Here is a 15,112-nt window from a genome sequence, read left to right on the forward strand (position 1 = left end):
GAGAGTCTGTGTAGACTATACCGACCTAAACAAAGCCTGCCCCAAATATCCATTTCCCCTGCCACACATCGATGCAATGGTGGATGCTACTGCAGGCCACGAGATGTTAACATTCATGGATTCCTCCAGCGGATTCAACCAAATAAAGATGCACCCTGCAGATCAGGAAAGTACAGCTTTCATCACTGAAAGAGGGATATACTGTTATACTGCTATGCCTTTTGGATTAAAAAATGTAGGTGCAACCTATCAGAGGTTAGTCAACATGATGTTCAAAGATCAAACAGGAGACACCATGGAAGTCTACATAGACGATATGGTAGTCAAGTAAAAAAAAGCAGAGGATCACATTAAAGACCTGGAGGTAGCCTTCAAGATACTGGAGAAATTCAAAATGAAGCTCATTCCACAAAAATGCCATTTTGGAGTCTCAGCAGGAAAATTCTTTGGTTATATGCTGACAAAAAGAGGAATAGAAGCCAGCCCTGAACAGATCAAAGCTATCCTGGAGCTAGAACCACCAAAGTCAGTCAAAGACATACAAAAGCTGACAGGAAGAATAGCAACCCTGAACAGGTTCATTTCAAGATCGTCAGAAAGGTGCAAATCATTCTATAATCTGCTAAGGAAAAACAAGGACTTTCAATGGACCCCGATCATCGATTTGCTTTTGAGGACCTGAAAACATATCTATCCTCTCTCTCCCTGCTTTGGTAAAACTAGTCAAAGACAGAACCCCTGACAAAAGTATGCACAATCATCCTGGCTTGTTGTCAGTGCATTCTTGGTCAAAGAAGCAGGCGGACAACAACACCCTGTCTACTACGTAAGTAAAAGTCTACTGGATGCAGAGATCAGGTATGGCTTGCTTGAAAAATATGTTTTAGCTTTAATTATGAGTTGCACAAAATTAAGACCATACTTTGAAAGCCACCCTATAATAGTCAGAACCAATCTCCCTATCAAGTCTGTACTTAGGAAGCCAAAATTGTCCGGACGAATGTGCAAATGGTCAATCCAGCTAAGCACATACAACATAACATTTGAACCAAGGACAGCAATCAAGTCACAAGCACTAGCAGACTTTGTGGCTGATTTTAGTCCAGCCCTAGAACCCGATCTAATAAAAGAAGTAAATAAACTGACCAGCGACCAAACAAACCTAGAATGGACCCTATTTGTCGATGGGGCAGCCAACATGAGGGGCACAGGCCTGGGGGTAGTACTAAAATCGCCACAGGGGGATAAGATAGTACAAGCTATAAGCTGTGCATTTGAAGCTACCAACAATGACGCAGAATATGAAGCCTTAATAGCTGGATTAAAGGTATGTATTGACCTTGGTGTGCAAAACATAAAGGTAAGTACTGATTCCCTTCTTATTTCAAACCAAGTAAATGGAATATATCCTGCAAAAGACTCAAAAATGATGCTTTATTTAGAAGCTGTCCAGAATTTAAAATCAAAATTCCGCAATTTTAATATTGACCAGATTCCCAGGGACTTGAATACCCAGGACGATGCCTTAGCCGGCCTAGGATCCAACTTTAGTCCCCTCGACTTTGACAAAATACCCATCGTACATTTATTAGAACCTGCAATAAATAAGCAAGATGAAAGTTTCCCAATATATGTTGCCAACTCTTGGACAAAACCTTACTACGATTGGCCACCACAGGGAATCCTTCCCCTAAATAAGCAAGATGCCAGGGCACTAAAAATAAAAGCTGCTTCATATACTATCATTAACAACGTGCCTTTTAAGAAATCGCAGGCAGGGCCATACCTCAGATGCCTGGAACCACAAGAAGCTGAACAGATATTATCAGAAATACATGAAGGATACTGTGGGAATCATAAAGGCGGAAGGAGCATGGCAAGCAAGGTACTCAGAACAGGTTATTATTGGCCCACATTGAGAGCCGATTGCCTGGAATTCAGCTTTAAATGCGAAGCTTGCCAGATTCATGGACCATATATCCATCAGCCATCTGAGGACCTACATTCCATATCCGCACCCTAGCCGTTTATGAAGTGGGGCATGGACATAGTAGGGAAACTACCTCAAGCACCCAGACAAAAAGTTTTCATGCTAGAAATGACTGACTACTTCTCCAAGTGGATAGAAGCTGATTCATACAGGCAAGTCAAAGAAAAGGATGCCATGGCATTCATCAAACACAACATCATATGTAGATATGGCATCCCCTCTGAAATAGTATGCGACAATGGCACTCAATTCGTAGGAAAAAGAACAGCAGCCTTCTGTGCTCAATGGAACATCAACCTGGTAACCTCCACGCCAGGATACCCAAAAGCTAACAGCCAGGCAGAATCCAGTAACAAAGTAATAATTAGTTGCATAAAGAAGAAGCTAGAAAGAAGGAAAGGCAGATGGGCTGAAGAGCTCCCCTTGGTCCTCTGGGCTGACAGAACCACGCCTAAAACGTCCACATGCCAAACCCCCTACTCCTTGGTTTATGGATGTGAAACAGTAATCCCAGCTGAGGTCGACATTCCATCAGCCAGATGCAGCCTGAACACAATAACGAGCAATATACCTCTAATGGAGGACAACCTGGACTTAACGGAAGAGTTAGGAGATGCAGCCAACATTAGATTGGCAGCATATTAGTAAAGAGTTGCAAAGAGCTACAACAGGACCGTCAAAGCTAGAGTATTCAGGGCAGGAGACCTTGTCCTCAGGAAAGTCTTTCGAAACACAAAAGAGAAAAATGCTGGCAAATTGGCCCCAACCTGAGAAGGTCCCTACCTGATTGACTCAATAGTCGGCCAGGGAGCTTATAGATTACAAACCCTGGACGGCGAAATGATCCCAAGAGCTTGGAATATTGCACACTTAAAACTATTTCACATATAAAATATATCTCCCGGTCCAGGTATAATTTTTATCTTCACATTTCCTGCCTGACCTGATATGAAACTAGATGTATGATACTTGCCATTATATGAATAAATGCCTTATATAATTTCTTCTATTATGTGCCCAAGTATTTATCAATATTCTCATATTTCCTTTTACCGAATAGAATCTTCAATGTTTGTTTTACATACTGCACTTTACTTAAAACAAATCTTAAAGATTGGGGGCCACCCCACTAATATACAACTGATATCCAACTTTCAGTTGCAAAATCAGGCCTTAAAATATTGAGCTCAATTTAATATACAAGCCAGGAAAACCCTCTCCTAGCTTGCATAACATAAATGGGTCATAAGCCCTCCAGACAGGCAAGGGATATAAGCCCTCCAGACAGGCAATAACCCCACCCATAACATAAAGAGCTGGCCAGATCCAGTACAAAAAACTGGCCCGATCCAGTCGAATAACTGGCCAGATCCAGTACACATCCAACACTACAAATATACCTTATCAAAACACAAAAAGAAACAAGGACCAAATATTTATTCAAAACCGAAAGAAAATATCCATCAAAAAAGCCTAGCCTTACCACATACCTAATAAATATTCATTCCAGGGACATCCCCCCTGGATGGGCCAAAACAAAAAAAGAAAAACAGAAATCTAAACAGGCTTCGAGCTAGTAACCGACTCACAACCATCCACCATTTCCTGATCACCAGATTTCTTCTTGGAAGGAGGAGAATCCACTTCTTCTTCTTGACCCATATGGGCCAAATCAGGATACTGGGTATCCAGAGCTGTCTCATCCCGGTCCGGATCCCAATTGGCCCGGTCAGATTCCGGATCCCTCATGGCATCAACCCGGCCTTTCCCAAAGAAGTACTGAACGACATCAGCAAGCCGCGCCTCCACTAGTTCCTTTTCAGCACCAAGCTCTTTATTTTTCTCGGTGATCTGCATTACGCTTCTCGCCAGCCCAACTCTTCCTTTGGTCCTCAACTCTTCCCTTACAGCCTCCAACTCTTGCATGACAACCTTCTCAGCGTTTTTTGCAGCCACCTCACAAACTATAGCAGCCCTGGATGCCTCTCTAGCTGTCCCCAGCTGAGATTGAAGCACTACCTCATTACCCTTGGATGTGTGCGGCTCACGGTTAACTTTATCCACTTTCTCTTCCAAGCTAGAAACCCTAGCCTGGGCTTCCCTGAGCTGACAAGCAGTGGCCAACCGGGCATCCAATCCCTACAAGAAACAAAAGAAAGTCAATCAGCCAAATATAAAGCAACACAAAGAACACATAACAATAAAAAATAAAAATCCCTTTACAACTAACCTCCTTAGCTTGAGAAGCAAGTTCAGCAGCCTTTGTCACAAGAGAAGACATGATGGAAACCACCTTAGTAGAAGACTCAAGGGTATTAGCAGATAAAAGCTGACCGCTCATACCAGCAGAAAATTCATTTATCCGTGCCCGGGCAGCATCTATGTCGTCCATCCTAGCAGACACTTGCCTGATGCTCCTGATTGTTTGAGCCTGAATAGGCTCTTTCTCTCCCCCTTCCTCTTCAGGAATAACATCTACCCTTCTCCGTTTAGAAGCCTGAACGACCTCTGGTGATACTAGCCTGGGCGGTTCCTGGGGAGGCTGGACATCAGAAACCAAAATGTCAAGCGTCTTGTCACTCCCGCTAGCCTCCTGGCTCTTGGACTGCTCAGCAATTCTAGCAACCCCAGCCTTTAAATCTTTCGCGAAAAAGCGGCCAACCTAGCGAGAAGACCGAATACGAACATATAGAGAATATACGTAAATATCAGAAGAGAAGCAATAAGAAGACAACAATTGACATAAAGACATATAGAAGACATACTGGAAAGAGCAGTGGAGCTAGGCTTGCCTTTGGTTACTTTGACCACACTCAGCTTGGTCTTCATATACCGGGGCAATAAATCCCTGTATAGACTAGCAGGCCAGGCCCTCTCTTCCTCAGGAATAGAAAGGAAAGCCTCTACTCTGGAAATAGCTTCCTCGTCAAGAGGATCGAAGTTCCAATCAGGAGCTGCAAAAATCACCAAAAGTGTACAGGTGAAACTCAAAACATCCTAACTTCGTGTAAAATATATTGCAAAACTAAGAGTACAAGAAACCTACCACTCTCCAAAGGAGGATATCTCAGATAATCAAAGCCTGATCCCGGACTCTCGGTCAGGATGAACAGGAAAGTCTTTGCCCAACTTTTATCATCTCCAGAGTCCAGGTTAGTAATTAATGGAGACATTTTCGACTTGATTCTCAAATTAAAACGTCCAGTAGAAGGATTTTTCATATGATATATTGCCTTGATATCATTAATAGTAATTACAAGTTGATGCTTAGCACATAAATTTTCAATAGAATGGATAAGTTTCCAAACCATTGGCATAATTTGAAAAGGTGATACTTCCATAGCACGAATAGTATCAATCATTAAAGGAGTAAAAGGTAACATACAACCCGCCTTGAACGCCCATTCATAAATACAGAACCAACCAGGAGACACCCAATTGGCTCTGACTGGGCAAGACTCAGGAATCCATACCTCAGTCGAATCAGGAATTAATTTTTTCTCCCTTAAAACCCTATCATAGTTTGTTTTCAATAAGTTTTCTTCAGGGAAATAGGGATCTAGAGATTAAAGAGCAGAAAAAATAGAATCTTGATATTTAAAAGCTATAGAACGAGCAGGGGGATCAACTTCAACCACCTCCTCCTCCTGGACGTCTTTGGGTTCAGGTTCAGCAGTAGCTTTCTGGGGTGCAGGACGCTTTTTGGCTCCCATATCCTTTATTATTTAGTTTATTTTGATGACTTTAACTTAATGAAAAATTATAAGTTAGCAGAATGGAACTCCTGGGAAATAGGGGAGAAAAAAATATAGAAAAGTTAGCAAGGAAAGTGGAAGAAATTTGGTGAAAAACAAACTCATCGCAAATACCATATTTATATAAGGGGAGTAACGGTGCAAAAACCCTAGAAAATGCAAAACTGTCAGCATGACATCATACAATTAGCCGTTGTGGTATTTAACGGTAACTAGGAGTCTAAGAGTCATTGAGAAAAATAATTCTTTTTATTGTTTAACCCGGTAAAATTGACATCTCACCCCTGGCCTGATCCAGCACGGGTAAAATGTCAAGGGGCAATTTTTAGGCCCAATTTAGCCTGGTCCGACTATTGCCTGGCCCGACCTTACTGGGCTGATTAAGGCAAACAGGGACCGGACAAATCTAACTACTATTTGGCAGATGAAGAGTATTACAGGATAAGAAGGCTACTAAATCCTGGAAGAAGAGCCTGATAATAAGTGCAGAATAGCCTGGCACGGCATTCAAACAAACTGGATTAAGAAGATAAACAAGAAATGCAGTTGTATGAACTAATAATCACGTCCTATTCTCAAGGAAGACCAAGTCTAACTATAAGACTATATCATCCATGAATGTAGACGAGTAAAAGAAGAAAAGCTGATGATTGGTTAAGAGTGGAACAAGTCAACCGGATTAATAGGGAGTGTGCCCTATTAATCCGGTAACAACCCCGACAATGGAGAGGGACGTTGAGATCAATGCAACGTTAATATTTGTAGAACTATAAATAGCATAATCTAGGATTGGTAAGGGGGATTCATTGATTATTACTTAGCTATTTCACAATTTACCTTTCATTATTTCCCGAATATTCAATTATATACACAAATTTGTATTCAGCTTATCCAAATAATACAAGTGATATTCTTTGTACTCAGTCTTTCCTCATTATTTACTCACAATATTTTTCCAAGCTTATAGAACTAGATACCCAAATTACTCTTTAATCAAGCTGGATCCATTCAGGGAAAATCCTGCTAAAACAGTAAGAATGAATGAATAAAAACATAGGAACAATTCTTATGTAGGGGAGGGGAAAACTGGTGGGGTGGAGAGAGGGAGGTGAAACAATGCATCCGATATTGTTTTATCAATTGTTCTTCTCAAAATGCAATAGGGTGAAGGCTACTCTATAATTGTAATCATGGTGTTCTCCATAATAAAAACAATTTAAACAATTCACCCTCCATTTCTCCTCTATAAACCAGTTTTCCTAGTTTAAATGGAGTCCATTTTATTTTTGTCAATTTGTCATATTATCATATAATGTGTAACATGTGATATATAACATGTTATTAATAATATTAATGTATATTTAATAATTAAATATCATTATATATATTAATTTAATTAAATACAACAATTGACTAGTAATTCTCAATTACAAGTAAATAAAATGGTTCATGTTAATATAATCTACAACATATTGCAATTATAATTAACCATTTATTCTTAATTTAATTGTTTCATAAACAAAATTTTTGTAATATAACATTTTAATTACAAAAACGAATCTCATTTAAATGAATTACAATAAGATTCATATTCTTACTCACATTCGTGAATTGTTCTATTTTAAGGAATTAATTAATCTGTATCATTATACAATTAATTAATTTTATCTATTAAGAAGATCGTCACTCAAGTGTGACCTTTATGGATCAACGATCACCACCGTATAAACGACAGTAATGTCAAACTCTAATCAGCCAATCATTACCGATTAATATTGACCAGTTGACTTATAAAAAAGAATCATCCCTTTACGTATTCTTATTATGAGTTTCAATAATGTGATCGCACTATTGTTCAGAACACATACTCCAACGTCTGTCATATCCTGGGACATTATCATTGGCGTCAGCTTTGAAACTTTTGTCTTCTTCCAACCTGATTTAGCCAATAGCCAATGCCTGGATGTCTTCAAAGGTCAGGCAAGGTTTCATAGTCAGCTCGTCATAGAAATCACTGTCCAATGGTAGTCCCTGCCTGAATGCTTCCACGGCTGTTCCAACATCACATTTGGGGATTGATACTTTCTCTTTGTTGAATCTGGTCAGGAATACTCTGATTGTCTCGCCAGGTTTTTGCTTGATTATGTATAGGTCACTGGATATCTTTTCGAGTTCCCTGCTGCTAGCAAATTAATGGTTGAACGAGTTTATTAGATCTGAAAAGGACTTGATGCTTTCATTTGGCAGATTGATGTACCACTGAAGGGGAGGTCCGGTCAGAGTTGTTTCAAAACCCTTGCACATGCATACTTGTCGCAACTCACTGGATATGGAGGCTGCCAACATTCTTTATTTGTAGTAGGCTCCGTGGTTCTGAGGATCTGTGGTTCGATCATAGATTCTCTTTGATGGGACCACAAACTTCTTAGGTAGATCTATCTTTGCTACCTCATCCAAGAAGGGAGAGTCAGCATAACTTTCAGGGTTGGCTTCTTCAATGGTTGGAGGTACTCCAAGGATATTTTCAAATTTCTCATGGAGTTTCTGGATCTCCTGGGGCATGGCCATCACTATGGCTGCATTAGTTTGATCTGGGATGGCCACTTCATTTGGAGTATCCTCTGAGGCTGAATCAAGGTCTCCTGCTTTGGATTTCGTTAGAGTTGGAGTACCAAAGTTGGAGAAGTCAATGTTTCTGATAATTGAAGAGAATGGTGTTCCAGGCTGAATCTTCAATTTTGAGCCTGAAGCTTTATCTCCTAGCTTTTGCTTTAGATTGGATTCTGATTCTTTTAATTTCTGGACTTCACCTTTAGCTTGGGCCATTTTCTGCTTCAGTTGCTCCATTTCCAATAGTTGTTGTTTGGCGGCAGCCAATTGTTGTTCAATGCTGTCTCTAGTCATTTTTTGGTAGGATTTTTGTGTTGTTTGGAACTAGGTTTTGATTATTTTAGTAGGAATTCTCACAAAGATAATGTCCTGCCAGGGATGTAATTGCAGGGTAATCTAACTCAAAATAAGTAGCCTGACTAGTATGACAGGTTAAGTAAAGAACAAATATTAATGTAAGACTCAAATATTTATATGTGGAAAAACCCTGGGAATAAGGGAAAAACCTATGGGCACCAAGCCAGGAGGGATTATTACTATGTTTTTGAGTATCTTGATAGGGAATATGTATGTCAGGCGAGGAATAGAGTGTGCCTGCTTAATAATAATGCTAAAGTAGTTTATGATTACAAATATGAGAGTAAAAATGCGAGTGAGTAAGTAAGTGTCTTCTCTTTTCTTCTTCTTTGCTATTTATAGTTGCCTTGCAAAGGTCTTTTGAGGTTGTTTTAGGTGTTCCTGGAAAGTAGGCCTCATATCCTATTTACCCGGGAGAGGTTAGTTGACTCCTAGAGTTGGCGACTATTATTTCTGCTGGGTTGACTGCATCAAAGTTATTGTGGGTTTTGTTGAATAAGTCTTCCATATAAATAGAAGCCACTTTTGTGAACTTTATTTGTTGCCTGATGCATTCTGATTGTACGTAGGATGTGGCTTGGTGAGATATCCCTTCAGGCCTGGCTTAATAGACGTCTGACCCGACTTTCCCTCCTGGCTTGTGCCTGCTCAGGTGCTTGGACGCCTTGTATTGAATTGTTTTATGTTCAGGCTTTGCTTAGACATTGCCTGATTCCTGTCTGATTAGGCAAGGTAAATCTGGGCCCAACATGCATCAAACCTGAGAGGCTTTGGAGTAGGAATCCTTCTAATATCACCCGAAGGAGGTGTTTGGGCCAAATTCTGTGTATTAGGCCGGCAAAGAAGTATGTTCATCAAGACTAGCGTACGAATTGGGCCGAGTAAACTAATGGCCTTCAGGGGCCCATAAGCTGAAAGCAATCAGGGAGATCTTAGGGAGAATAGGGCTCTAGACAGCGAAGCATAGGCTGTCAACTTGAAGAAGCCCAACAAGACCGGAATACAGCTTTACTTGCCGCGCAAGCAACCTAAGCCCTATTAGGGTTTAGCTCCTGTATATATAAAAGAGGGAGGGGGAGAAAGATTCATGTAGAGACCGATATACAAACATAGTGCATTGTGCTAGCTAGATCACCGCCCTACCTCTCTTGTACTCGTCCTTACATTAACAGCTAGTGCAATCATTGGAAGGGTACCGTCCCTCCAGCGGTCGTTTCCCAAATTGGGTTTTCTGCGTCACCAAATCTCTCATGTCTCCACTTATTTACATCTTTATCTTTCGTACATAGCATTCATACAAATAATACAATCTACATATAACGCATAAGACCGCCTTGACCCAATTTAACCTAATTCGGTAGAAAAATACCAAAACAGTTTGGCGCCCACCGTGAAGCATAATGTTTGTCATCGTTAATTACTCAATACAGAATGGACGGAAGCAAACACGTATCATCAGCATCATCAGCCGGTCAGGAGGTAATCTGCCACTAATGCCGCCAAACCCCATCCAAAATCGAGTTTCAGCGGCTCAAACTCAGGCACCCGGACACGCGTCAAGAGTCACACCCGTGGCTAAAGTCACCTTACCTCCCAAGACTCCTACTGTAGCAACACACTCCAAGACGGATAAAGGACCTGGAAGCACGAGTCTCACCCAACCACCGAGTCCAACACAAACTTTACTTTGTGTCATGGAAAATTTGCATAAAGTGATGGAAAGCATGCGGGAAGACCAAAACAAGGTAGAAGCCCAAGAAACAAGGAGAAACAAGGAGCTCTTGGCGCAGATAGACATCCTGAGGTAGCAAGCAAGCGCACCAGCAAGCACGGAGGGTGAGAACCAAGCAGTAGAGCCCATGCAGGGACCATCAGGCAGCAGGAGTCAACCACGGCAGATTCCAGCCGAACTGGTAACCAGGCTGGATCTGACAGCAGTATCAACAGAAGAAACGATAGTCCCACAGGGACTAGGATACCTCACACCAGATAGCTGGCAGGCAGCCAACAATACAGAAATAATCTCAGGTAATATTCCAGTCAATAATTTCGTTACGACTAACCAGACACCTGGTGAAGGATCCGTAGGCAGCCCGCAAGTAAGCTCGCACCAGGGAACACTTATGACATCAACTCCATTAGATAAAACGCCTAACCGGAATCCCGGGGAACTCTGGCCTGGAAGCAGCATCCATAATCAGCAGCGGATTTACAGCCGTAGCACGGACTCAGGTGGCCTGACAAGCCAGCATTACAAAGAGTTAAGAGAGATGCTGAGAAGGGTCCCGGGGATGCCGCCTCCACTTGAAAAGGCAGCACCTGACATCTATGCTGACTCACCATTTGTGGATGCAATATATAATTTTCGCCATGCGAAAAGGATTCAACAACCCGAACATGATTCTCTTTGATGGCACAATGGACCCCTTTGATTACGTGAGCGAGTACAAACAAAAGATGATGACAGTAACAGCCATTGCCTATGTAAAGGAAGCCTGCAGGTGTAAGGGGTTCGTATCTACATTGTTAGGGCCAGCACTGCGATGGCTCGTAAGTCAACCTAACAGATATCCACATTTGCCGATCTAGTAAATACGTTCACTCAGCAGTTTGCTAGCAGCAGGAAGCCACAAAAGCACGCTGGCGACTTATACCGGATCACCCAAGGGGCCAACGAGACCATTGGGGAATTCAACACCAGGTTAAATAATGAAAAGGTGGCAGTACGGGAGTGTGAAGTGTCAATAGCGGTGGAAGCATTCAGGAGGGACTTACGCTATGAGTTAGATCTATATAAGCAACTGACTCTGCACCCTTGTCATAGCTTTGAGGCATTGCAAGAAAAGGCAGCAGCAGCAATCAGACTGGAAGAAGACGTGCTAGCTAGAGCCAGCATACCGAGCACGCCAAGCGTATCCAGTACCTCAGCCATAGAGAAGTCAAGCAGAAAGCAATCCATTGGAAAGAAGGAGGAGAGATACATACCATATGGCAGGGGAATCAACAGAATTAACAATAGAGAGGAGAATCAGCAACTCCATACGTTGACAGAGTATGGATTCACAACCTGCGTCAGAGGAATTCTGAAAGCGCTCAGAGAAATGGGAGATGGAGTAAGGTGGCCTAGGCCACCAGTAGAAGGACAATCCTGGAGAAAAGAAAGTAAGAAAAAGTGCGAGTTCAATCATGACATCGGACACACTACGGAGGATTGTTACACTTTGCGCAGGGAGATCAGACGCTTGTAAGAGTAAGGAGAGCTGAGCCACCTATTACCACGTGGGGGCAAGCAGCAGGATAAGGTGGGGTCTACAAAGACCGCTGCACCGCCCACATGTACCAAAATAGTAAACGTGATAACAGGCGGCTCAGACCTAAGCGGACTGACATATTTGGCGGCAAAGTGACGTGCTACTGAAACTAAGAGAGACAAGCCGGAGACCTCCTGCAGAGTTTCCCACAGCGACCTGCCTGCTGTCGCCTTCGACGAGGAAGATATCCATGACAGCCAGGAACACCACGATGCACTTATCATAACACTACCAATAGCCAATTGAACGGTTAAGAAGGTTATGGTAGATACTGGTAGCTCGGTCAATCTAATCATGCTGAAAACCATTGAAAACATGGGGTTCAGCGAAAAGGACTTGCAAAAGAAGACCATCCCGCTGGTAGGATTCAGTGGAGCAACAGCTAACTCATTAGGGGAGATCGTGATCCCAACCTACGCAGGAGGAATCAATAAACAAGTAAGATAGTTGGTCATAGATGGACCATCTACCTACAACGTTATCCTCGAAAGACAATGGTTGCATCTAATGAAGGCAGTCCCTTCAACATATCATCTATGTGTGAAGTTCCCCACACCCTTGGGAATAGAAAAAATACGCAGAGATCAGAAGGAAGCTAGAGGTTGCTATAAGAAGGCACTGAAATGCACAGCTAGTCCTCCAACATAGAAATTATAGAAGCAGCACGTCCAGGACAAATACATCGAACCCCGAGCCGAGGAGCCGGACCAAATCAACCTGGATAGGCTGCGCCCAGAGAGAACGGTGCTAATAGGGGAAGGGTGAATAGGTGACCTCAGGCAACACCTGATCAAGTTCCTACAAGCCAACATGGATTATTTCGTATGGCCCGATGATGACATGGTAGGAATAGACCCATCTATCATAACACATAAGCTCAGTGTAGATCCAATATGCAAACCTATCCAGCAGAGACGGAGAAAATTTGCAGCTGAAAGAAACAAGGTGATCAACCAGGAAGTGGATAGCTTACTACCAGCAAACAAAATAAGAGAGGTGAAGTATCCTGAATGGCTATCAAACGTGGTAGTAGTGCCCAAAAAGAATGGGAAGTGGAGAGTATGTGTGGAATTCACCAACCTCAACAAAGCATGCCCAAAGGATCCCTTTCCGCTGCCACTTATCGACGCAATGGTAAACGCCACATCCGGACATGAGATGCTAACATTCCTGGACGCCTGGAGTGGCTAAAACCAAATCAAGATGGATCCAGAAGATCAGGAGAAGACAACATTCATATTAGAAAGAGGTATATATTCCTACAATGTCATGCCCTTCGGCCTGAAGAACACAGGATCTACATATCAAACACTGGTCAACCGGATGTTCATAGAACAAATAGGAAGAACTATAGAAGTATACATTGACGATATGGTGGTCAAATCAAAGAAGGCCAAAGATCATATGCAACATCTGGCAGAAACCTTCAGCACACTCAAGGAATACAAAATGAAGCTGAACCCCTCCAAATACACCTATGGAGTTTCATCCGGGAATTTCTTGGGCTACATAGTAACCCAAAGGGGAATAGAAGCCAGCATGGAACAAATAAAGGCGGTACTACAATTAGAGTCACTAGAAAAACCGAAGGATGTGCAACGGCTATCAGGGAATGTAACAGCCCTGAGCAGGTTCATATCGAGATCCTCAGACAAATGCAGGTTATTCTATGATATATTAAGGAAGAGCCAAAGATTCGAGTGGACCCCAGAGCACAAGCAAGCGTTCAGAGAGCTGAAGCATTATCTCAGCACTCGACCACTGCTATCAAAACCCGAGCAGAGAGAAACATTGTTCCTTTACCTAGCCGTCATAGAGGTGGCAGTAAGCGCGGTCCTAGTCAGGGAGCAGAATAAGGAGCAACGGCCAGTCTACTAAAAAAGAAAGTCGTTGCTGCCAGCAGAGACCAGGTACACATCTCTCGAAAAACTGGTACTTGCACTTGTAATTGCATCTTACAAACTGCGCCCATACTTTGAGTCCCTTACCAAACATGTTGTGACTAACTACCCGCTAAAATCGATAATGAGAAAGCCTGAGTTGTCAGGCAGAATGTCGAAATGGTCCGTACACCTTTGTGGGTATGACCCAAGAACGGCGATAAAGTCACAGGCATTGGCAGATTTCGTCTCAGACTTCAGCCCAGCTATCCAAAATCTGGCGGATAAGGAAATCTTAACCCTCAAGGGGGATAAGTTTGCAGAAGTCTGGCAGATGCATATCGACTGTGCCTCCAATCAAAGGGGGGCAGGTGTAGGCCTAATATTGCGATCTTCACATGGAGATCTAATAGCATAAGCAGTTCGTTGTGAATTTATGGCCACCAACAATGAAACAGAGTACAAAGCCTTAATACTAGGGATGCATCTAGCTCTGGATTTGGGAGTTAGAAACTACAGGTATACAACGATTCCTTGCTTATAGTCAACCATGTAAATGATGAACATGTAGCCAGAGATTCAAAGATGGTAGCCGACTTAAAAGTAGCAAGGGAGCTAAAGTAGAAATTCAGAGATTGCAAGCTCAAGCAGGTTCCCAGAGACAAGAATGTGGAAGCTGACGCCCTGGTAATCGTGGGGGCAACTTTCAAGCCAACACAACTGGCTAACATCCCCATCGCGCATGTATTGGAGCCATTAATCCACAAGGCGAAGGAAATAGACAAAGGGGAGCTAGAAGATCAACAAGATGCAGAAAATGGAGCAATAGTTCTGTCAAGCACAGACGACCAATCAGTTGATCCAGATAGGCATACCCCGTACCTAGATTGGCTGAGGCATGGCAAGCTGCCAGATGATAAAAAGGAGGAAAGGAGTTTCAAAATGAAAGCCTCCTGATTCACGCTGATTGACAATGTGCTTTTTAGAAAATCACTCGCAGGACCCTACTTACGGTGCCTGGATAAGCAAGAAGCACAGACCGTATTGCATGTCCTCCACAGTGGCGAATGCGAAAACCATACAGGGGGCAGCAGTTTGTCAAACAAAGCCTTCAAACAAGGCTACTTATGGCCTACAATGAGGGCAGACTCAGCAGAATACGCTCGAAAATATGACGCCTGCCAGCGGTCAGCACCAATGATCCACCAG

The 15,112-nt window shown here is 42.6% G+C and overlaps 1 protein-coding gene across 1 annotated transcript; it reads left to right on the top strand.

Moving 5' to 3' along the window:
• Positions 1–11,130: 11,130 nt before the first annotated feature.
• On the top strand, positions 11,131–11,960 carry LOC141630481 (uncharacterized). The gene is made up of 2 exons (XM_074443293.1): positions 11,131–11,262; positions 11,322–11,960. The coding sequence occupies exons 1-2, from the start codon at positions 11,131–11,133 to the stop codon at positions 11,958–11,960; spliced, it is 771 nt and encodes a 256-aa protein (XP_074299394.1).
• The last annotated feature ends 3,152 nt before the right edge of the window (positions 11,961–15,112 follow it).

Source organism: Silene latifolia, chromosome Y (genome assembly GCF_048544455.1).
Source record: "Silene latifolia isolate original U9 population chromosome Y, ASM4854445v1, whole genome shotgun sequence".
Taxonomy (NCBI): Eukaryota; Viridiplantae; Streptophyta; class Magnoliopsida; order Caryophyllales; family Caryophyllaceae; genus Silene; species Silene latifolia.

Excerpts from the sequence above, each read along its gene's own strand:
- LOC141630481 (XM_074443293.1), top strand. The coding sequence starts at position 11,131 with ATGGACCCCTTTGATTACGTGAGCGAGTACAAACAAAAGATGATGACA. Across the intron at positions 11,263-11,321 it reads GGCCAGCACTGCGATGGCTC|TTTGCTAGCAGCAGGAAGCC; the intron begins GTAAGTCAACCT and ends TTCACTCAGCAG.